The sequence below is a fragment of the Eutrigla gurnardus genome (assembly GCF_963514095.1).
Source record: "Eutrigla gurnardus genome assembly, chromosome: 21".
NCBI lineage: Eukaryota > Metazoa > Chordata > Actinopteri > Perciformes > Triglidae > Eutrigla > Eutrigla gurnardus.
Genome location: NC_139932.1, coordinates 6444938 through 6468837, shown reverse-complemented (window position 1 = coordinate 6468837; position 23900 = coordinate 6444938). Strand labels below are relative to the sequence as shown.

Here is a 23900-nt window from a genome sequence, read left to right as displayed (position 1 = left end):
CTGTGGCTGAACCGCTCTGATCACCAGGTTCACTCAGCAGCCGCTGCTGCACACTGAATGGTACATGTTCAAATCTCCATTTTTTGTTTTTCAAGTTCTATCTCAACGTACTTGTAGTTCTGTGAGTGTATCTACCAAACATGGATTCAAGTTTCATCGACTGTTGAAACATGCAACCGGCGCTGGGAACTTATTTCAGTCAAACAGTACAAATCAGCTGTTTCAGTCTTTAGGTTAATTATCACACGTGTTTGCAGTGTTGGAAGCACATTTCTGCCAGCCAAAGTCTCATAATTATGACTTTTTGTCTTGTGACTTTTGCTTTTCATCAAATTATGTTGACTTTTCAGCATCCTGAGGAGATATATTTATTCAGTAATTCACATGAAAAATAAAGGGAAACGTTTGAAAAAAAAGTATATTTTAAGAGTCCCAAATTTGTTATTGTTGTTTAATCTTTTTAATTATCCGGCGACCCTTAGATTCATCCTGCAACCCCTGATGATTGACATACACATTCAGAAATGAAAAGATATTTGGAAGAGCAGCCTAAACTATCACATATCTGTTATGGCATGACCGTGAGTCATTTTATAACCAGCCCTCTGAGTCAGACACTGCAGCCTGTCAGTCAGTCTGTGGATCACTTCTGGGAAAGATTAACTATTATTTCTCCTCCCATTCGCCGTCAAACAAAGTGCAGGTTAAGTTTTAAATGTCTGTGAGGATTTTAGACTTTAAATCATTACTTAATGTTAGTAAGAATGTAAACTTCCTATTATATATATTATTTTAGTTTATTTGTTCCCCTTTTTTTCCTGACATTTTTCAGTTTCACACAGAATACATGTTGGTAAGAATGTAAACTTCCTATTATATATATTATTTTAGTTTATTTGTTCCCCTTTTTTCCTGACATTTTTTCAGTTTCACTTTCAGTTGAAAACCGTTCGTGTTTTGTGAAAAACAGCAGTTGATATAAAATATATATAATTGTATTTCAGGCTGTGTAACAGTGATCATATACGGATTAAAACAACTATTTATTTACTGATTTTTTAACAGAAAAATCCAACTGAAACCGTGAAAACGAGATCATAAAAAGCTCGTCTTCACAGCGAGCTTTGACATTAGCCTACGTCATTACGTAAGACGTCGCGAGATGATGCATACACGGGAAAACGTTACGTCAAACGCTGCACCTCGACTACTTGTGATCATAAATTGCCGAACTAAGAGGAGGGGAGACTACTTGCTGACCGGCGCAGAAGGCTGAAGGTGTCACTACTGGATAGTTTTACTTCTCTCTCATCGGTTGGACCGTAAGTAAGTTTTTACGCTTTCAAATAATACACGAAGAACTTTTTTAAAGTAAACGTCCACTTGTTTCCACTTCAAGATTCCTCGAAACAAGGAAGCTAACAGGTAGCATTTAGGATGCTATCCCCGAACAGTTGAGTTCCGCCGGTTAAAAGTTAATTTTTTGTAATGTGTTTGCAGTTTAACAGTCAGCTAAATTGTCTTGTCAGCTTTAAAACGTGCCTTTTATCAATGAAAGACGATGTGTTTCATTAACTTCTTCGTACATTTCCGCCGGTATTTCGTTGTTTACGAAACACTGATATGTCTCGACATGATTTAATACAGCTACCTGAGCGTGTAATTCCCATTAATCCGCCACTGGAGGGCGACAGAATGCGGTGAAACGGTGGCGAATGTCAGAAAAAATAACCTAAACCTAAAACTGATCATACTATGAATATTGATATACAACATCGATAATATTATGTTACTATAGAGAGTGAAAAAATGTATTGCACAAGTATTAGGATGTGTTGAATACAGGCAGTAAAACATGAAAACACATCAGTTAACAAATAAATGAATCCATAGAATTAAGTTATCAATAGAAAAGTATTATTCTATTTGAGTAATTGTTTCAGTAATGAAACAGGCAAAGAAAACAAACTTTTTAATTGTTCAAGCTTTTCAAATGTGAGGATTTGCAGGTTTTCTGTTTTTTTTTTTTTTTTAATCTTATTGTGAAATTAAACCTATTTGGGCTTTTGCAGTCCTTAATATAAACAAAATACCTTTAAAATTAACACAAAACTGAGGAATATTAAGAACACAAGACCAAATAAATCATAATATTTATACATATTTGGGAGTACAGAGCACATACAATGTAGTAGTAATAACTGAATCTATAATATGTTGTTTGTAAACATGCAATTCACAAAATGTAACTTGCAGTTTATATACTAAAGCAGGGTTTGAACTAATGAATCTTTGGGGTTGTTTTTAATAACTACATAGCTGAAAATTCATGATTTTTACTATTGTCTTCTAATCTTATCAGTATGATTTCTTTTCTTTTTTTAACCCACAGTTAAGCAACATGGCAAACGAGCACGTGGAAATCCACGACCCGTTCTCCAACCACAACGGCCTCCACAGCAGCGCAGAGGCTGACCCTGAGTCTCCCTCAGACAGCATGGAGGACACGCTGGAGTTCAGGCTCCTCATGGCCTACGCTCAGAGGAGACGGCCTCACAAGGAGGCTCCTACGCAGGACGCACTGATTTTAGGAACCGGTGGCACAGATGCAAACGCGTCACCCTCACCTCAGACACCGGCCAAGATCGAAAAAGAGGAGGAGGAGGAGACGAAGAAGAAGAAGAAGAAGAAGAGGAGGAGGATGCTGAAGGGATGGAAACGTATGTCGAGCATTTTTAGCTGTATCAAACCACAGACGATGGATGAAGAACCGTGCCAAATTAACGAGGAGTCCTGTGAAGTTTCCGACAGACGTGGTGGTTCGATAGATGGTGCGTATTAAAATAAAGCTTCAAATAATCCCACTATGAACGAAGCCTTAGACTAACGTTTATTTCCATTATCAATTAATCTCAACCATCATTTTGAATACAAAATGTCAGAAAACGGTGTAAAAGATGTGTTTTCAACTTACTTTATCGTTATCAGGTTTTTTTTTTTTACATAATTTCACATTTCAGTTTCCATCATTAATCATTTCAAGTATTTCTCAAGAAAAAAACATTTCTGGTTGAGGATTCAATGCTTTTCTTTGTCATATACGGTAGTAAATTCTATTTATTATTGTATTCATGGCGTGGGCTGTTAGTCAAACAGAAGCCATTAATCTGACCTCTGAATCGTGATGACCTTGAGCTGTGGGAGATTACAGCAGGTGTTTTCCACCTTTTTTTAAACGAGATAATAAATCAGATTGAGAAAATAATCAGCTGTAAAGAGAATAATTGTCAGTTGCAGCCCCAACATATTCAAATCTGTTATAATCTATAATCTAACCACGGTCCACGCTGGAAGTAAAAATGAAACTGTTTTGTTCTGTTGACCTCTGTTGACATGGTTTCTGTTGACCTCCCAGTTAGTCATAAAAACTTGCCAGGTCATCTTGTTTTTCTCCCGTTGCCAACATGCAAATACATTTGAGCTTTAGACTAGAGAGGTTTAGATGTTGTTGTTGTTGACATGCAGCCAAAAGTGCTTCCTGGTTCTTATCAGCAGGCGTTCACCTTCCAAGCTGTCAGACAAGGGTTTCCCCTCTGACTTCCATATGGTGTGATAATGATGATGATGATGATGATGTGTTTCTTTTGTTGGAGGGGAATCCCCTCTTAGGAACATGCTTGGACTTGTTGCTGTGCTCATACTTTTTTCTTTCTAAACTGTTTGTGTTTCTTATTTCTTTCAGTTTCAGTTGAAGAAAATGATGAGTTGACAGAATTGGCAAGTAGGCTGAGGAAGCTGGCCGATGAGATCCCGTTCATTCCTCCTGACGTAGAGACGGACTCGCCCGAAGGTGAGTTTTGGTTTCCGCTCTACAGAATAAACGCAGTGTTTCAGCGAACAGAAGAACAACCTCTCTGGTTTCAACCTGCTGAATGCCCTAAATTACAGGATATGGTGGCCTGTTCTGCTGTTTGTGCCCACAGTTTATTCATAAAACTGTCACCCGAGCTGCAGAGATGAAAGTACTGTTGTCGGGGAATCAGCGGATGTAAACATAATTAATTTAGCAGAGGCTTCGTTCATGGTTTTAGGTGGCCAAAAGTAAGAACATACGACTGCAGCTGTCAGTGGTGATTCAGCACGAAAGCAGAAGTAAAGGATGTTTTTACATTAACTGATTTAACAACCAAAAAAAGCCTGGCGAAAGCAACGCAGAGGTTAAAGCAGAGTCGTACAACAACACATAGACTCATCGTGGCAGTAAGATCATTGTAGCCTCAAGATGCTTCCGGGAAATTCATCCGTACACAAGAGAAAAATGAGCGGATAATCTTAAATCGCTCAGCCGTGTCACTTCTGAACCGAAGCGGTTTGCTGCCCAGGTGGGAGGTGCAGGCAGACGAGGCGGCACAAAGCCAGCTGCTGGGAAGCGTCTCTTCCACCGACAGCAGACGTCTGTTTGTGCTCGTCATTCTGCAGAAAATGTGCAAAAGAACCTCGCATGTAGATAGTTTTGATGAAGCCGTCCCGACCGACCACGGTGCTAACTAGCTGGTTCAAGCTGCAGACTTGTGTTGCCGTGTGTTCTGCACCATCAGTGTGAGTGTTTTTGCACGGCTGCTCATTCAGAACTAAATGACACATGTGCTTGGACATGCAATGAAGGCGCCTTAATCCGTCTTCCCTGCCATATAATGTGTCATCCTAATCTGTATATAGTCATCAAAACTAAACCATGCTAGTGATGCTGACTGCTGATCCGTGTTGTGTTGCGTAGATGTGAACGTGGAGAGAATGATCGGCCTGCTGCTGCGGGAGGCTGGAGACAGACTCAATGAAAAGGTAAGAAACAAGGAATCGCCTGTGTGAATATCTTCATCTTCATTCATCGTGTTAGAGGACACTTTGTCATGGCAAGAGAGTTCTGGAAGTTGTTCATGTTTGTATTGAGTTTTTATGCCGTCATGTTGTTTCTTGCGCCCCTCAGCCATCATATCTGGTCGGTCTAGAGTTCAGGAATATTTCTACGACATTTCTACTGATCCAGATATGTTCATGATCCATCAAACAAAAACCACTCATGGAAATATTTCTTGTCTCCACAAGGAGCTGAAAGATGCTGCTATAACCACGGAGCTTTTTTGGAACTATAGTTTCTTTAAGCTGCTAATGACCACACTTCTCATGAGGATGGGCCTCAGGACCTCCAACCCCGACTCTCCGGGGCCAAAAGCATCACCCACAACCCAGATCGCTGTGACCTGTGAGGTGAGAACGAGCTTCAGGAATGTTAAAAGGTGTTTTTTGGGGGGTAAATTGGCTGACGTGTTTGTGTTTCCCGGCAGGTCGTCAGTCGTCTGTCAGCGGTGAACTCGCTGCCTCAGACCCGAGTGGTCGAGCACGGAGCCAGATACCTGCAGCATTATTATTCCCCCTGGGTGCAGAACCAGGGCGGATATGTACGTCAGACACACACACACACACACACACACCAAACTGTTGATGTCTTCTTGGTTTTAGCCATACGCTTTAATATTATTATCTGCTCTTTGACAGATGGAGGCGTTTTACAGTGACGATGAGGACGACATGGAGTGAACAGAAAGAAGTGGTTATTCCAGTTCCCTTTACAATTTGCACCAGGAACAAAATGAGACTCGGGACACATTTTGTATTCCGCCGCTTCAGTTTACATGCCCGTAAAACCCAGACCTTGAAGTGCCTTCATCACAATGAGATTTAAATGTGTTAATCTGGGTTTTCTTTCCATTAATGATTGTATTGTTCAGGGTTTTTCTTTTGTGCTAACTTTTAGAATGAAGAGGACCCTGAACCAAAGACCAAACTATTCTTGTACTGTTGATGACTAATGTTGTGTGTGAGTGTTATTTCATAAGTATGATTGTATTGTTTTGTGGCAGAAGTAGTGTAGCTGTAGTGACTTTAAATTGGTACTGTTTTTGCTGGAATTTATGGACTTTTTTTTCTTTTAGTTTCTTGAAACTATTTTTAGCATTTGCACTTTTTCATGAGAATGAAAGTTTTTGCCTTGAGAGTTTCTGAGGGATTCCCAAAAGGGGCTTCTCTGTTTTTACTTTTGTCAAAATGTACCAAAGAAAACTTGTGAGCTGCCTTAATGTTTTGCTACGTATGAATGCTTACAGGACTAAACATAAACTGTATTCATTGTAATTTAATCCGTTTGTATCAAGTGGTCCTTATTGGTGAATTAATTTTCTTTTAAAATATTTGCTGTTCATCGAAAGGTTAGGCAGTGCATTGGAAAGAAATCAACTTTGGGGAAAATCAGCTGCTGAGTTAATAGTAAATACGTTAACGTAATCTCATATATGTATAATGAGAAATTTTAATATGACACATTTAATAACTGCAAAGCTAAATCTTGGCCAAATATACGGGCAACGTAACATAACATAGTTAACTAAACTGTTGTCCTTCCTCTGCACACTGCATACTGTAAATAAAATAACATCCCTTATTTCCAGACTGGATTTTGATGAATAAAGAATTAGTTTGAAAACGACACCACCCTGTGGCCAAATGAGGAACTCCATTGTTGAGCAATCGCCATCCACATTTAAATGTACTTTCTTTTCTTTTTCTTGTTTAACTTTTTTTTTTTTAATCTAAAAACTTTCCCGATGCTGCCCCCAAGTGACACAATCGTATATTGTTTAATGAATTCTGCATATAAACAGTAACTTCAGCGCTTTGCTTGAATTAAATCTCAGCTTTATGATTGTGTTCACTGTTGTGCGTGAAGCTATTTCTTATTTCGCAAAGGAAGCAATAGGTAGGCACCAAAACAAAAGTTAAAACTTAATCATATCTGGTCTTGTAATGGATGAAATGCATGCCGAATTGAGAAGGACAGTCCCAAAAAGTCAACGATTTTAAAAGTTAAATTCTCAAGTATATTAAGCTTCTCAACTAAAATAATCTTCAGATTCGCCTTTTTGTAACCGGAGTTCGGCTCGTCCTCCTTCAGAATGTGCCTCTGCTGTTCGGTGTCTCAGTGAAATGAGACCCAACCCGTTCTCCTGCACCTCGGACTGCCTCAACCGGCTTACCGACAACAAACACGAGCGGATCAGGACGCGGATCATCACTCGGTGTCATCGATGACGTCTCACCTGTAGCTTTAATACGCCTCGACCGACTTGGAAGGTAGCGGACTATGAGGAGTGTGCGACATGTTTAACGTCATTCACCAGGGTCGGAAATACGTCCCCACGCGCTCCGCTCTCACGGACGACTCTCCGCTGACCGTGCGGGCCGTCCATATCAACAAATCCCCGGGCACGCGGACCGAGGCGGCCGAGGCTACTCGGTCGCCGCCGGTTGCTAAGATGCGGATCTCCAAGGCCAACAAAGGCGCGGTGGTGAGAGCTGTCCGGCTGAACCCGTCTCCTCCGGCCAGTCTGGAGAGCCTGGAGGCGGCGTGGAGTGAGGGGAAAACACCGGGGGGTTCACCGGCGGGTTCACCGAGCCACCGGAGGAGACACAGCGAGGGGGGAGCCGTCGGGAACGGGATGGAAGGTCACGGAGGAGGGCCACCGCGGGGCCGGAAACGAGGGTTCAGACCCCCCGATGTGAGGACCATCTTCTCCCCCGGAGAGAGGGACCCCAGGGTGAGAGAGGAGTCCGGGGAGGGACACAGCTTTGAGCCCGGAGCCGGAGACACCTGGTGTGATGTGTGCTGCAACTACATCTTCCAGCATGGCCTCACCTGTGCAGGTGAGTCCGGAGGTGATGGGTCGTGTGTAGGGGGGGGGGAGGGGACTCTGAGATAAGGGACCCCCCTAGACTTATTTAAACTTCATGGTGTCTCTGTTCAGATTAAATGGAAATCTAAGATCCACTGCCTTTCAATTTGAACATTGTCATGCCACAATTGAACAACAAATCCAGTTTTCTTAGAAAACAAACTAAAAAAATCATCTTTAGACCCTCCCACATGCAGCCAGTGTAATATTGTCAAATTAGATAATTAATCAGTAATCAATTACATTATTTTCAAGGGTGAATCTAATATTGACCCCGTTATACATATTTATCCATGATGAGACTCATATTATTACATGTCAGGTTTTTATGAAAGATTCTGTTCAAACAACAACAGAATAATCAGGGACCGACCGCAATGAAGGTAATAACATTTTGAATAAATAAAGAAATATGAAAAAGTAAAATGACAACAAGTGGATTCCTTAAAATACTTTAAAAACTGCAGAGTTTGGTTGGTGGCCTCAGTTCTACAACCCTGGCAGAGAGTTAACCTTCTAACCTTTTCAGGTTAGAAGTAGGAGCCAATGTTATTATACGATATTTTAAACTTTCCCTCTGTCCGTCTGACTAAATGCTGTTTATGTCACATCAAGGGAAAAAAAGAGTCAAACATTTGCTTGTTTCAGCTTTCTAATTGTGAGGCTTTGCTGCTTTTTAACGTTTTATATTATCTTTGAGTTTTGGAGTGTTGGTCAAACAAAAGGAGCAGGTTTAATGTTTGTCTCCGGAGGGATTGTGTTGATCACAGTTTCATCCCCTATCCTACGTCCAAGGCATTAGACATGGGGAAGTGATAGAAGGGATTTTTCAGGAGCACCACATGTTTGATGACATGAGTGGGCGGGGCTCTAAAACGCAGCTCAGCAGCTGGAATGCAGTCGGTTATGCAGATGGACCGGTTCAGGTCTCTGCGAGTACAAACTGGACCTTCCTCCTGGTCCACTTCTCTCTGAGGAACAATGGAAAGAGGAAACAGAAGCAGACTCTCCTTTCTCGTGCCTCAAGCCTGCCCAGGTTCATTTTGTTAGTATTGACAAGGTTTTGAATATTTAACAGCTGCTTTTTCACCATCAATCGCTGAAAAGAACAGTATTGATTGATATTTTCTCCGACCAACGTAACCAAAACAACAACAATGATGTGGTTGACCATTATGCCAACTTTTATTAGCAAACTTCAGAAGAACTTGTTGGAAAAAATGGTGTGAAATCTAAACTTCAGCTTTAAAGAGAGACAGAGAAGAAAAAACAATCGTTATCATTCAAATGAAATGTTGAATTTGTGAATAAAACAACAGTAAAATCAGTTTTAACCGCTTCAGTTGGATGTGACGTGACTGTTAGCTCACTTTAGGTAACAAACTTAAGACATCTTAAAAATAGTCCAGCGTCTGTTTGTCAATCTGCTGTTTCAAGGTCAAGATCAAATATGTGCAGCCTCTTTGTTTGTAATCCCAACAATAAACATTAGTTGGTTTAAATTCAGATCAATAGACCAACTAATATGACCTTAATTGACTGCAATATTTCATTTAAAACATACGGCAACCTATCATAAAGGAAATATTAAACCCAGACGGAAAACAAAGTGTCTTCTTACTCGGCCTTTTAACCTCTCTATGTTTACATCACATCGAGCTCTTCCCGTTTTCCCAGCAGAGCTGATGGACTTTATGTGTATGTATCCAGTGTGTGGGCTCTTTTAAAATGCAGCTGATTGCCACTCAGGAAGCCTGTTAAAGGTCCATCACGCCGCCTCAATGTCAACCACGTCTGTTCTGAAAGGAAAACTCATGTTTCAGACGAGAGCAAACTTCCAGAGGAGACATGTCGTCTCTAACGTCCTCTGTGTCTCTGCAGGACACTCGTTCACTTATTAACACACACAAAACAGTCACCTATAAGTCCGGAGAGCCACAGCAGTTCAGTTATTCTTTTAAAAATTAATTTCTGCATGCAAGCAGGTCCAACACATTCAGTTTACAGTATAAAGATCTTTTGGTTGATTTAAAATATACAGTCCATTCTGGCTTTCACTGGATTCATGGATTTGTGTTTTTTTTTTAAACATTTAATTAATTAATTAATTAGGATGAATTAGGATGAGGATGAGTGCAGACAGTAAGAAGCTCTATTGTGCTTTGATGAATTAGAAGAAACATATTCTATTTCCCTGTGAATTAAGTGTATCATAGTGCTAATAAAGCCTTTACAGATTCTACCTACCTTCCTTTTTTTGTTTACAAAACTTTACATATGTCACACCAGATTTACATCGAATAAGATTTATTTTCACCTTGCATGATAATCTCACTAAAAGAAGATATGTACTTTTTGCAGTTGTTGTCAGCAGTCTCTGGTGGACAAACTATGCAATTCAATATTTTTATATTATTTGACAGATGTCTAAGTATTAACTGTAAAAATTGTGATATTTAAGTAAAAAGGAAAGTGTATTTAATTTGAATTATTATTATTATTAATATTAGGTTTTGTAAAAGTTCTGAAGATAAAATTACATTTTACAAAATTACACATTTCTTTTACAGAATTTATTGACAGAAAAATCAGCAAATCCTCACATTTGAGAAGCTGTAAAATGACACGATTATCCAAATAGTTGCCGATACATTTTCTGCCAAGTTGACTTATGGGTCATTCCGTGTCATTTCATTAAATTTCTGAAAATCTTCCCACCTGACCATCTCAGAATGTCCTGAAAAAATTAAAGTACAAAGACACACTTGTTACTAGGACAAATCCAAAATATTAGGTCTCTACTGTCAATACTTTTCTCATGAAACATCATTGAATGAAGGGTAGTTTAGACGGTTTTTGGCATCATGCTCTGAAAAGCCATATTTAAACAGCAATATCTGGAAAACTATCTCACCTGTGGCCTTCAAAATTTCTACAGTGTATATCTGTTACTAATAGCCTCCAGACATGGAATATCAGGGGTGTAGCTCAATGATAACCTAGTATGGTAGGTACTTTTAATAAAGTAGTACATTTGAAGAGTGGCTGAGCTCCCATTTTTGCAGATAAAAGACTTCTATCACTTCTGCCTCTATCTCTGGTGTTAGCTTAAACATTCTACAAAATATGGTTTCTCTCAGATGATTAGTTTCACAGATATTAAGGCTCAAAAATGGAAGTAAACACATCTTTGCCCAAATTCAGAGCCATATTCCAAAAAACTGACAACACGTATCAGGTCCAAACTTACTTTTTTTGAAAGATCATATTCTTGTTAAAATCTTATTAAAAAATCGGGAGGGTGTTTTGCCTCATTTTGTCGCAGTAATTTTTTTAAATCCTGATATTGGTGGGGGTTTTGTGGCTGGTTTTGGTACTGCATGTCCTAACAGCCTACTAGTAAACATCACAGCAGGGCAATTCAATTGTGTTTTTTACCATTTACCAAAGACTTACATGTGACTAAATGCTACTGATAAATTTAGCCTCATGAAAACATTAAAATGTAGCACAGTTGTAGTTACAGAGGCAATAAGTCCTTGAATGTGAGTTGAACATGCTGAAAGCAGCTTTCAATGTCTTAAACCATGAACAAACATGATAGCATAATATTGAAGACTGTACATTTTGTCATACTTTAAGTACATAAATTACACAACCAAATCAAATAATAATCTTAATTTGAGCATAAAGATTTTACATTACAGTAGAAAAGTCTCCAAAGTTGATATTGAATAACAATTTGTCTCTATGCTCACTATGAGACAATATGTGAGTTGTGAGTTGTGATCAGAAATGGTGGATAGGAAGTATCAGAGATGTTTCAGATGAAGATGTACTGATTCAGCTCATGCACCCACATGGCCCTGCCAAGAGTTTCTACTGGCCAAGAAGAGAAGACATGTGCAATGTCCCACTGCAGCATAGAATTGCAAGGATTGACGTTCCCTCTACAGAAACTGGGCGCATGTATGCCATCAAAAAATATGAGCACAACAGAGCAGAGATGTACATTAGACAATTTGTAAAGTGACTGACAAATTAATGAATGTGACGAAGGAATTGGATCTAAAAGATGAAAAATGTGTGATCCCTCATAGTGAGCATAGAGCTACACCCCTGATATTTCATGTCTGGAGGCTATTAGTAACAGATATACACTGTAGAAATTTTGAAGGCCACAGGTGAGATAGTTTTCCAGATATTGCTGTTTAAAAATGGCTTTTCAGAGTATGATGCCAAAAAACGTCTAAACTACCCTTCATTCAATGATGTTTCATGAGAAAACTGTTGACAGTAGAGACCTAATATTTTGGATTTGTCCTATTAACAAGTGTGTCTTTGTACTCAAATTTTTTCAGGACATTCTGAGATGGTCAGGTGGGAGGCATTTGATGAAATGACACGGAATGACCCTTAGCGTTTCAGCTGCATTCTTACATTTTCATGTTTTTTTTCTTTGCAAAAACCTTTATTTGTGAAGTAATGGAAGCCATAGAAAGTACAATATTCTGAAATGTATACTAGAAAGTTGCATTTACTCAAAGTACAATTATCTTAAATGGATACTGATACTGGAGAAACCCCAGTTCATCACAGTAAATTAATGTATTCAGGACAAACCGGGTCAGACTGGAATACGCCCCCCAACCCTTCTCTCTCTCTCTCTCTCTCTCTCTCTGCCACTCTTCCTGCTGGTCTCTCGTCCTCTCGTCTCTTTGTCTCGTTCTCATCCAGATGAAGTAACAGAAACCTGCCACACAGATCCGGACTGCTTTGTCTGAGTGGGTTTAACGTTGCAGCACGTGTGTGTGTGTGTGTGTGTGTGTGTGTGTGTGTGTGTGTGTGTGTGTGTGTGTGTGTGTGCGTGTGCGTGTGTGTGTGTGTTCATCAGTGAGGCGGTAGAGGTCGTTTAAGTTGATCTCCATCTGGTCTCAGTGGGATAAAACTCCTCCGGCTGCAGCTCAGACTTGTATATTTGTGGCTTTCAGAATAGCAAAGTGTATGTTTGCTCTGAGCTAAATAATAATATCAGCATGCTAACATGCTCACAACGCTGACATCAGCTGATGTTTTGGAGGGATGATTTGGAAGTGAGAGCTGTGGTTTCTTAAGAGATTTAAGCGACTATGTTTAATTACTGTCGAATCATTGACCCAAAATGAAATATCCTGGTTTAATGTCAAACGTGAGCTTGTTGTCAAAATAACCATGTTGTGTCTTTGGTTAAAAAACAGAAAATAAGACTGAAGCAGGGAGGAAGCATCCTTTTGTACTCGGTGAAGTTAACACAGCAGAGGAAGAGTTTCACGTTGCAGCGTCGTTTATTGTGGAGGACGGAGGCTCATTTTAAACCATTGTGCAAAATACTGATGCTGCCCAGTGTGTATGTGTGTGTGTGTGTGTGTGTGTGTGTGTGTGTCATCAGCTGCCACAGATGAGTGTATCTTGTCTCTTGTGGAGCCAAACTGCCACAGCGACTGAACAAACAAGGGCCGGCAGGAACGGGGGTCAGTGTGTGTGAGGGGGAGGGACCAGTCTGGACCCGGCAGAGCCAGAGGGACACGATGGTTGACGGAGAAGGATGATGGTGGATCTGTGTCTCTGGATTTCAATCAAACGTCTGGATTCTAAAACACATTACGAAGAGCGTGTGTGTGTGTGTGTGTGTGTGTGTGTGACAGAGAGAGAGAAATGGGCTTCGCTAAAAAGTTTTGCAAAACTTTGAACAGAGTGTCAGGATTTTTCTATCGCTTTCCCAAAGTGATGCGACGCTCCGGACGAGTGGAGGTCAGTCTGCTGTGGAGGAACGCCGGTGAGTCCGAGTGTGTTTCCAGCTTCCCTTTAATCAGCAGCTCATTTTTGATAAGTGGAGAGACCAAGACATGAAACTGTTTACTGTCGTGTGTGTGTGTGTGTGTGTGTGTGTGTGTGTGTGTGTGTGTGTGTTGTACAGTAGTAATATGATAACTCTTTTCATTCTCAAGTTTGATTACACGATAAAAGACCCGAACACACGTCCAAACATGTAGAAAGAAAAACATTATCAAGAAACAGAAAAGAACAGATGGCTGCTTTATTCAGCAGACACCTGTCTGTCCACACACACACACACACACACACACACACACACACACACACACACACCTGTCTTTGTCTCCTGACTAATGTAGAAGTATTTCCAGCTAATGATCTCAAACTTCTCCCTTTTTTATGAATTTGCAACTTTTTATTCCATCACATAACAAATGAAATGCATCCATAAAACACCAAATTACACATAAGCAACAATATCTGCAAGCTTTCTTTTTTCTTCGAGCGAGACGCTGAATATACCTTCTGCGTTCTCGCCGACTTTGACCTCTGACCTCTGAGCGTTTCAGCAGGTGAGTGTTAGAGGAGCTCTGGAGGCTCATTGTGCTTCTCTGCACACACAGACCTGATTAGAGCGCCTGTGCTAAAAACAACCGTCTGGTTTGTGCTTTCTGACCTTTGACCTCTGAGCTGAAATCCTGCTGAGTTTAACAATAAGAGCTCTCTGTGTGGTGGTTTACAGGCTGCTGCTGCTGCTACACATTGTTAGCAATTATTGTTTTTTATGTATATATTATGTACCAACTTTCATAAAATATAAACTAATATGAACTATTATATCATGTTTTTTACGTACATTTGTCTGTAAATCACAATGTTTTAGATTGTTATTATCATGTTAAAATGAGCTTTGTATTGAAATTTAACAGAGGGTTCAGATTTAATAATAAACATTACACATAAACATTATTACGAAAGTCACTTTACAGGTAAACTTAAATGGAATGTTTGTGTGTGTTTCAATAACAAAATGAATATTAAGTCATAGCAAAACATTTTGCTGTCAACATGTCATCAATTTCTGTTTATTTTAATCTGACAATGAAAATACATAAAATAACCCCCCTCAAATATAGTAAATATATATATATAGTATGTATATATAGTCTATATCTCAGTACATACAGACTAGACCTTATATAAATGCTGAGCCATAATTGTTGCTCATTATGTAAAAGCTGAATGGTTCAAGAGTTTGTGTGTCTGACTTTCCTCTGATTGAGTCGGATCGATTGTTGGCGTCTGGGAAAAGCTTTTATCCCTGAGACAGCAGAGAGAGAGACAGACAGAGAGACAGACAGCAGAGAGACAGACAGCAGAGACAGCAGAGAGACAGCAGAGAGACAGCAGAGAGACAGACAGCAGAGAGACAGCAGAGAGAGACAGCAGAGAGACAGCAGAGAGACAGACAGAGAGACAGACAGCAGAGAGACAGCAGAGAGAGACAGCAGAGAGACAGCAGAGAGAGACAGCAGAGAGACAGCAGAGAGACAGACAGAGAGACAGACAGAGAGAGACAGCAGAAAGACAGACAGAGAGACAGCAGAGAGAGAGAGACAGCAGATAGAGAGACACAGAGACAGCAGGGAGACAGACAGACAGACGGACAAAGGGAGACAGAGAGAGACAGCAGAGAGACAGACAGAGAGACAGCAGAGAGAAAGCAGAGAGACAGACAGAGAGACAGCAGAGAGACAGACAGAGAGACAGCAGAGAGAGAGAGACAGCAGATAGAGAGACACAGAGACAGCAGGGAGACAGACAGAGAGAGAGAGAGAGACACACACAGATAGAGAGAGCGATGCACAGAGGGAGACAGACAGAGAGATGGACAGACAGACGGACAAAGGGAGACAGAGAGAGACAGACAGAGAGACAGACAAAGAGGGAGACAGAGAGAGACAGACAGAGAGACAGGGAGACAGAGGGAGACAGAAAGAGAGATAGATAACGAGACAGCTCCTCCTCAGTCCAAATATGGTCACTTCCTTCACTGGTTGCAAAATTTGAGATGTCGAGCTTGAGGCTTCAATGGATGTGGTTACCATGACTACGTCCACTTCTTATAGCCTGTGGTCAGATGGTATCATCAGCTGTAACATGCACTGTAAACAAGGAGAAGCTCTGCCAACAACACACACAGAGGGAAAGCATTAGGCATTACTCAGGTAATCCAGCTCCCAGCTGTTTGCTGCTTCATTCATGCTCTGAATGTTGTTTCCTGTTCCTTTAAGACTTGAATGAAGACTTTAAAACCCACGTGATCATGTTGAGATATTTCACTGAAAATGAAAAACCCATGCAGTGTGCATCATGGGCTGGATGTTTGGATTGGTGGATGTAGAAGGCTCGTCCTCGGTGGATCAAGCTCATTGTCAAAAGGATGAGAGGGTGAACGGGGGGGGGGGGGGTACAGCAGGAAACACGCTCGTCATAACAAGCTACGTAAGTGAGCAGAGAGAAGCAGAGCGGAGAGAGAGTTGATGACTGAGTCAGCAGTCAGCAGTCAGCAGCCCTCCTCGCTGCCCGTCTGTGTGTCCACCACACTGTGGCCTCCATTTGACTGTTAAATCACCCACTCAGCACATCGACACACAGACAGGGAGGCAGAGAGACAGCGAGGCAGTGAGACAGAGAGATCCTGGAGGCTGGTGGACGCTGAACGCGGCCGAGCGACACTGTAAAAGACTGCAGGGAGAAAGTGTGATTGCTCCTGTGTGTGTTTCTGTGTGTGCGTGTGTTACTGTGTGTGTGTGAGGGAGGGGAGGGGGGGTGTTGAGTTGTGGGTGAGGTGAAGATGGGAGATGGGAGCGGCCATGTGCAAACTGTCGGATAAAGTCGGACAGCACGTGAAAAAGAGGTCGCCAGGTAGGGAACGTATATACTCTCTCACTGTGTGTGTGTGTGTGTGTGTGTGTGTGTGTGTGTGTAATAGTCCATTAGAAGTTAACTGATGATTAATAAGGAACTAAGGGTGCCCAACATGGACAAAATCATTGTGATATTAGAATGTTGTGATATGTTCTTATCTTCAGTGTACAAGTACAAGTAAAAGTAGCGATACTACAGTGTAAAAACTCCTCTGTGTTCACGTTGTTGTTTGATCGTCTGACATACATGTTGTCTGATTGTTTTGTTTGTCACACTTTCACGTTTTGGCCTGGAAGCTTTCTGGAAGGTTGTCGATGTGAGTTTGTCACATTCAAACCTGTTTATCACAATCATTTTAATACAGTTTACGATCGTTTCCACAGAGAGCAGAAACACGACTGGAAATCATCTTTTATTTGAGCATCTTTAAACTCCACGTCTAACTAGAAAGATGTAAAGTGATGCTTCTGTGTGATTCCTTGTGGAGAAACTCAGTTTTACAGTTTGATTAAATATCTTGTAATTGAATAAATAAACAGTTTATATGAAATAACATGGTGATAACTTTGAGTGAGTATGTGATTATTATTACCAGATATCATACCACAATATGATCCCATTGAAAGACGATCCATTATTATATTGAATTTTTGCCGAGCATTAATTATTATTGTTAAATGATATTTTACATGTATTCGTCTCACGGTTTACTGTGACCGTTATGCTCCACAACACCAAGGGAAACTCCTTGTAAGTCAAAACCAACTTTGCGATAAACTGATCAATTCTGGAAGGAGAAAAAAACTCCATTGGAGTTATTTGGAGTCATTTTTTGAAAATGTTTAATGTTTTATAGCTCAAATACTGCGTGACCTTGCTTTGATGTCAGAATTTGCATGGTTTTGTTTTTTATATGCAAATGTGATCTCTGACCTCAACTGACTGGCTGTTGTTATCAGAGTGCTATTTGCATATACGTTACACACACACACACGCACACACACACACACACACACACACACACACACACACACACATATGTGACTTTTCCAAGCCCTCTATTTATTCCACAATCACTGACTGAATGCTGGTTTGGTGTCTCTCCAGGCTGTAAGTACGCGTGTCACGCCGCCTGTCGGGACCGGGTGTCACTCGACTGTCACCCTGCTGCTTCCCACGTCGGTCAGGACCAGCTCAACAACAACAACACGCCGCCACACGTGAGTACACACTGCACTGTGTGTGTGTGTGTGTGTGTGTGCATCCTCTTTACTTCCTCTTTCTTTATCTCCTATATAAAGCACCCGGTTCCCTTTATTTAAATCAAGGTCTAAGCCATTACCATTGAAGGAATTAATGTTATATAACTCATGTCAAATTAAAATAAAATAAAAAGCTCTTGTTTTGTATCATCCAGTCAAAGTATTACACTCCACTTGAACTATATATATCTATTTATTTAGTGTCCGGTGATGCATTCAATTATGTCTAAGAGCCTTTTCCACAATCATAAACTTCAGAGTAATAGTCTGCTTTAAATAGTATTTGACCACAAGGTCCAGTTGGGTCTTGTCCGGAGCTTTCAATCATATTGCATGATCTTCCTCAGCAGATGATTGTTCACACCCTTTTTTTTTTTTTGTTTCTCTCTGAGCACTTAAAGGACATCCATGTTGCTTCATTGAATTCTTGAGCTCGGAATCAGTTGTTGTCAAAACTAACTTTTTATATATAAACTATAATAGTGAATTATATTATAAGACCATGCATGAATGTTGGGTCAGCATCAGTCTTTGTGTTTCTCTGTATTTATGGCTAAACCTGATTCACGATCAGCTTAAATTGAATTCTCTCCCGTTTGTTTTGGAAAAACTCCAGAGGTATTGATGTAGTACAGCGCATCACCACAAGAAGGCGATGTAGTCCAGTGCTGCTGGTGAAGTCTGGTCATCCTTGGCCAACATAAAAGCGATGTGCTGCCAAAATGATTAGAATAACTGTTTAGTATTTCCCGGTGTCAGCTTCAGAGTAATAATGTAATCCCTTTGTGCTTTTCTGCAACACTGGAAACAAGAAAGAGTAAGAAAAATGTCAAAAGGAACAAAATGACAATTCCATGAACATCATATAAAAGTATATAAACTGATTACATATGACGATGTGTGTGAAGTGACAGCAAGAAGTGTTCCTTTTATTCTTCTGATGTGACGGTAAATCAATACTTCTTGGGTTTTACACTGAACATTCAGACAGATATTTCATTCTTTTCTGGCATTTCAGAGACCAAACGAGGAATATTTAGTAATGAATCTGTAAAATAATCAGCTCATTAAATGAAAACAGTCAAATAAATCATTATGTGACGAATGTGAGATAGTAAGATGATAAAATGTGTCTCAGAGTCCATTCTGCTTTGATAAAACATTGTCGATATACACGCACACCCACAATGCATCACTCACCAAGAATGGCCTGTGTGTGTGTGTGTGTGTGTGTGTGTGTGTGTGTGTGTGTGTGTGTGTGTGTGTGTGTGTGTGTGTGTGTGTGTGTGTGTGTGTGTGTGTGTGTGTGTGTGTGTGTGTGAGAGAGTGTGTGTAATTCTTAAGAGGACAGCTCTGTATTATATTACACAGCTGTATCTCTGATTGTGTGTGTGTGTGTTCGTGTTGGAGTGTGAGTGTAACACGATCTCAGAAACTATTTGAATCACCACACTTGTGAGGACGTACACACACACACACACACACACACTGATGCTGAGTTTGGTGCTGTGGTTTTTTTTAGGTTGAGTCAGTTATTTTATAAAAATACACTTATTGTGTGTTTACAGCTGGATGCAGTTGGGTCAGTGTGTGTGTGTGTGTGTGTGTGTGTGTGTGTGTGTGTGTGTGTGTGTGTGTGTGTGTGTGTGTGTGTGTGTGTGTGTGTGTGTTTCAGCTGGAGGACATGTACAGTATGTATTCTTTGAGCGTGGGTGTGAAAACAAATGTGTGAACGTACTTTATTGGTTCGAGGAAATTGAACAACTTCATGCTTCATCACTCACGCTTGTCATATCGCCAGAGTGACCCACTAAACACACAATGTCAGTGTAACTGGATGTGAATGCTCCTCCATGTTGTTCTGTATACACAACAACCTGGTCTACAACAACACAACGCCACCAGAGACACACTTAGATATAACTGAAGTCTGACGTCAGACCTCGTTTCAGGAGAGACGGACCTCAGACTCTTTATTTAATCACAAGTACTGACTGACTAATATAATCAGCACTCAATTCAATCAGCTGGACTAAAGATGGACACAAGCACTGCTGAACTATGTTGTTGTGTTTCCGTTTATTTGTGTCTAAACCATCACCAATCCTTAGAATCGGGACTAATTTCGTCAGTCTGACCCACTTTTATTTATCTAGACAGCAGAGATCTGTTTATTCTTGTTTATCCATTTAAATCCATCTTGTGATGTCTCGGTTACTATGGAAACTCTTTTTGGGGTCATTATATCCAATCCAAATGTCAGTTTTTCATTTTAATTGAACTGAAATTAACTAACAACTAACAGTAGAAACTTTACTTCTGCATTGATTAACAAGTTATTAAACTCCCAGTGATAACGTGCTAATATCTATATAACCACAGCCTGAGCACCGGTACAGTATAAGTCCTCCTCCTGCCATGTGATTGGTGCGGCCAAAGGGAGAGACGGTGAATGATTGACGGAGAATACATGGTCATGGGGTCCACTTCCTGTCCGCTGGGAAAGACAAACACAGGCGGAGCGAGAGGAGCGAGAACAAAGGGAGGGAGAGTAAATATGGAGTCCAGAGAGGGAGGAATGTTTTCTCTGTGGCTCTAATGGAGACTCATTAACACCAACGGGTCACATAGATGATGTCAGATTAATGAGCTTTTCAGGAAATCATCAGAGGATGGTGTGAAGGTTCAGATCTCCTGAGTTTCTTCTCTGATACGTGATATAAGGAGAAACACCTTGTGAAGGCGTTTGTATTATTGCAGAAATAACAAAGATTTATGATAATTTTCACAAAGGATTTTGATGATTTTTTTTTAATGTAAATTCAAACACCCGTAGTTAAAAGCTAACGTAAGGCTGTAAAGGAACAACACCGCGGTCACATGACTTCACATGACGTTTAGTCGTCTCATTTAGACAAAAATGCTTCAAAATTCACCAGAGAGGTATTTAATGACGTAGTTTACGTCGTAGAACAAAATGTCTCTTTAACTTGTTTTAACCACACGTTCAGAAACCCTGTGATTCTGAGGCGGGAACAGGAAGTGTAAACATACTGACTCCTCTCCAGGTTTTAGGACTCATTCCTGCAGCATCCTGTTGCTCTCCAACCGGCCCAAATCCATTTATGTCATCGGATAATGTGTTAATCGTTTTAATTTGAGGAATGACACTTGGATGGATGTGAGGTCTGACATAGCATCATGTTAGCGTCGCTAAACGAAGCCGTTGACGAACCTTTCCCTGCTGAACGCCACTAAAACAAAATTCAAAAGACGTCAACAGGTTTCATGTTCTGAAAAATGTGGGAACCTCTGTTTTAAGAGGTAACTCATAGTAATAGTACAACATTTTTGCTATTATCCCTTAAATGATCATGTGACTCCTCAGATTTACATCCTGCAAACAGTCTTTTTTAACGATTTACTGAAAGTCGTTAGGAAGAAAAGCAGAGAGAAAATTACATTTAGAAAATAAAGAAGGAATGTTTGTGTTTGAGGTTTTATGGTTACTCATTAACAGCTATTGGCTTGGTTAGTGGCGTGTTGGGGGGGAGGGGGGGGGGGGGTTCTACAGTCAATACACACTCTCAAGCAAAACCAGCAGGAAGGAAAACTGTTGTAAAAGTTGAGAAAACATATTCCAGCGTGGGAACATTTTTCTCTTCTTTGTGTGCTGGTTTCTTTCTTTCTTTCTGCCTTGTTTTCTCGTGTTAAAGATGGACTTTTCTCTACCGTGTGGCTGCAGCCTTTTGTACTTTGTGTTTATGACTCAGCTGTTAGGTCACCTGTCTTTAGGAGGGTTGGACTGACGGGTCTTTAAAAGCTGATTTGTGGGCTTGTTTTCAGTAAGAATACTCTGATAAGGGCTTATGGTGCTTTCTGTCAACATTATGTTTTATGTTAATGCCTGAATTTGGATTTAGATCATTGATTTCTGAATAATATCATGCATTTTATCCTGTAAAATCATAATTATAACAACATTCGTTCACAATTAATCTAAGAAAGCAAAGAAAACCCCAAAATGGGTGTAGAGATGTTTTAGTTAAAACTATTATTTGGCAACATATAGTTGCACATGAGCATAAGGTTTGCATAAGAATTCTGCTCATCGGCCCAAACAAACCTGTTTGAACGTGTTGAGATGGTTCTTCAGTTCTTAGAAAGTGGATTCTGAGGTAGTTTCCTTTGGACGGCCATGATTTACTGATGAGAGAGAGAGAGAGAGAGAGACAGAGAGAGAGAGAGAGAGAGAGAGAGAGAGAGACAGTCGGTTAGTTAACTCAAGTGATTAAACAGGATCTCAGTTTCTCTTTCTAATCACTTCCTGTATTTGTATATTTGTATTTGTTTTATGTGTTGCACAACAGACACAAACAGATTTAACTTTCTCAAGAGGAAACACACACACACACACACACACACACACACACACACACACACACACACACACACACACACACACACACACACACACACACACACCTAAATCAGGCTAAAACCAACAACTGCAGCCACTGAATCATGTGGAGGTTTAAAAAGTGCACAAACAGTGTTATTCTAGATGGTTCACCTCCACACAACCTTACACCACACACACACACACACACACACACACACACACACACACACACACACACACACACACACACACTGTTTTATTGCCACTGCATTAATCACTGTCAGAAAGTTTACTGTCCCACAAGGTTTTTTAAGCCTGCTACTGAATCATGTTTTCTTGACTGCATATAAAAGGAATACTTTGATATTTGGGAAAATATGCTTATTGGTTTTCTTGCTGACAGTAACATAAGGAGATTGATACCAAACTCATGTCGGCACCAATGAAGACTTTGCCTGAGGGAATTACCCACAAGTCATAGCGTCGAGACATTAAACACAGGTTTTCCAGGGGAAGCCCGGAGGAATTCATAAAAAAAGGTGACAAAGATTAAACACTCAATAAAAAACAGTTGTAATGATAGGGATAGGAGCATTAGGCTACACACTGGGTTTGTTCATTAACCATTTATTTTCATTTGGCTTATTGATGCTGCCTTAACTAAAAGAACTAAATAAATGATTTAAAAATGATGTCTCTTCTTGGATGATTCGAGCCTGGAAGACGTTCAAATCAGGCAGTAAAAATGTAAATAATAAAAACATCATCAAAGTAACATGACCTGTCAAGTGCTGTCCCGTTTGTATTTATCTCATAAAATATGGTCTTGAGTTGTTATTAAAGTCTTTAGACCATTTTGGGTGGAAAATCCTTAGAATAAGTTCAGATAGAGGATTGTTTAATGTTCCGGTCTCTTGAGGTTCTCTTGTGCAAGGCACTAAACCCCCAATGTCTCCCATGTTAATGCTCACTGACCATCACAACACAGTGTAGCTACTTTTGAAATAATGTCTGGGTGTCCCTCAAGTATCTCATCACTATCTAACATCTGGTTCCATACTCTTCTTCCTGTAAACAAACATCATCACATCTGCTTATCATCCCTCTCTTCCTCTTCCTTGTATATCTCTCTTAATCTGCCCTTTCCTCCAGTCCTCTAATCAGCCGTCTATTGTGTTAAAGCAGCACAAGTAGCATGGAGGTTTACCTGAGTCTCGAAGGAAATCAAACTTGTTCAGATAAAACATGTTTATATAAAAGGCATATGTCAGTTTTGCAGGCAAGACGTATGCACAAAGTAACTGAATCAGTCACAGTAACAAGTTAAAATTTGACGAGACGAGCCAGATACCTCCCTCAGGAGTTGGTGGAGACCAAAAACAGAGCTTTTAGAGTTTGTGGAAAATGCATTTTTGCAGATATTTTCCATTTTATGAAATGGTGCAGCCACACAAAAAAAAACATGCTGTCTTGAGTTTAAATGATCCACTCAGTAAATAAGCATCAGCTTTAATGAAGTGGATGCGGAGAGAAAAATACATTTAGTATGCTAGGTTACCAAAATAGTGTACAAAAACGTTAAAACTGCTTAGAAAGAGGAAAAATGTTCCAATGTGGTAGGAAAAACAATAGTGAAAGACAGAAGAACATGTCAAACACAGACAGACTGCAGGAGCTGAGTTTATAAGTTGTGCTTGAATAAAA

At 40.2% G+C, this 23900-nt stretch overlaps 2 protein-coding genes across 3 annotated transcripts in view; both read left to right on the top strand.

Moving 5' to 3' along the window:
* Positions 1-1193: 1193 nt before the first annotated feature.
* On the top strand, positions 1194-6197 carry LOC311032285 (apoptosis facilitator Bcl-2-like protein 14). Of its 2 annotated transcripts, none has more exons than XM_084038953.1 (7): positions 1194-1322; positions 2393-2831; positions 3743-3850; positions 4778-4842; positions 5107-5268; positions 5346-5459; positions 5557-6197. In XM_084038953.1, the coding sequence occupies exons 2-7, from the start codon at positions 2402-2404 to the stop codon at positions 5596-5598; spliced, it is 921 nt and encodes a 306-aa protein (XP_083895079.1). In that variant the 5' UTR covers positions 1194-1322; positions 2393-2401; the 3' UTR covers positions 5599-6197. The 2 variants fall into 2 exon arrangements, with proteins under 2 accessions (XP_083895079.1, XP_083895080.1); XM_084038954.1 differs by having other exon boundaries at positions 1203-1326.
* A 968-nt stretch (positions 6198-7165) lies between these two features.
* The window catches only part of rassf3 (Ras association domain family member 3), a 56142-nt gene continuing 39407 nt past the window's right edge, over positions 7166-23900 (top strand). The window contains exons 1-2 of the mRNA XM_084038950.1: positions 7166-7758; positions 17640-17752. Coding sequence (XP_083895076.1) covers positions 7215-7758; positions 17640-17752 — 657 coding nt within the window. The 5' untranslated portion in view covers positions 7166-7214. The remainder of the gene's footprint in view (positions 7759-17639; positions 17753-23900) is intronic.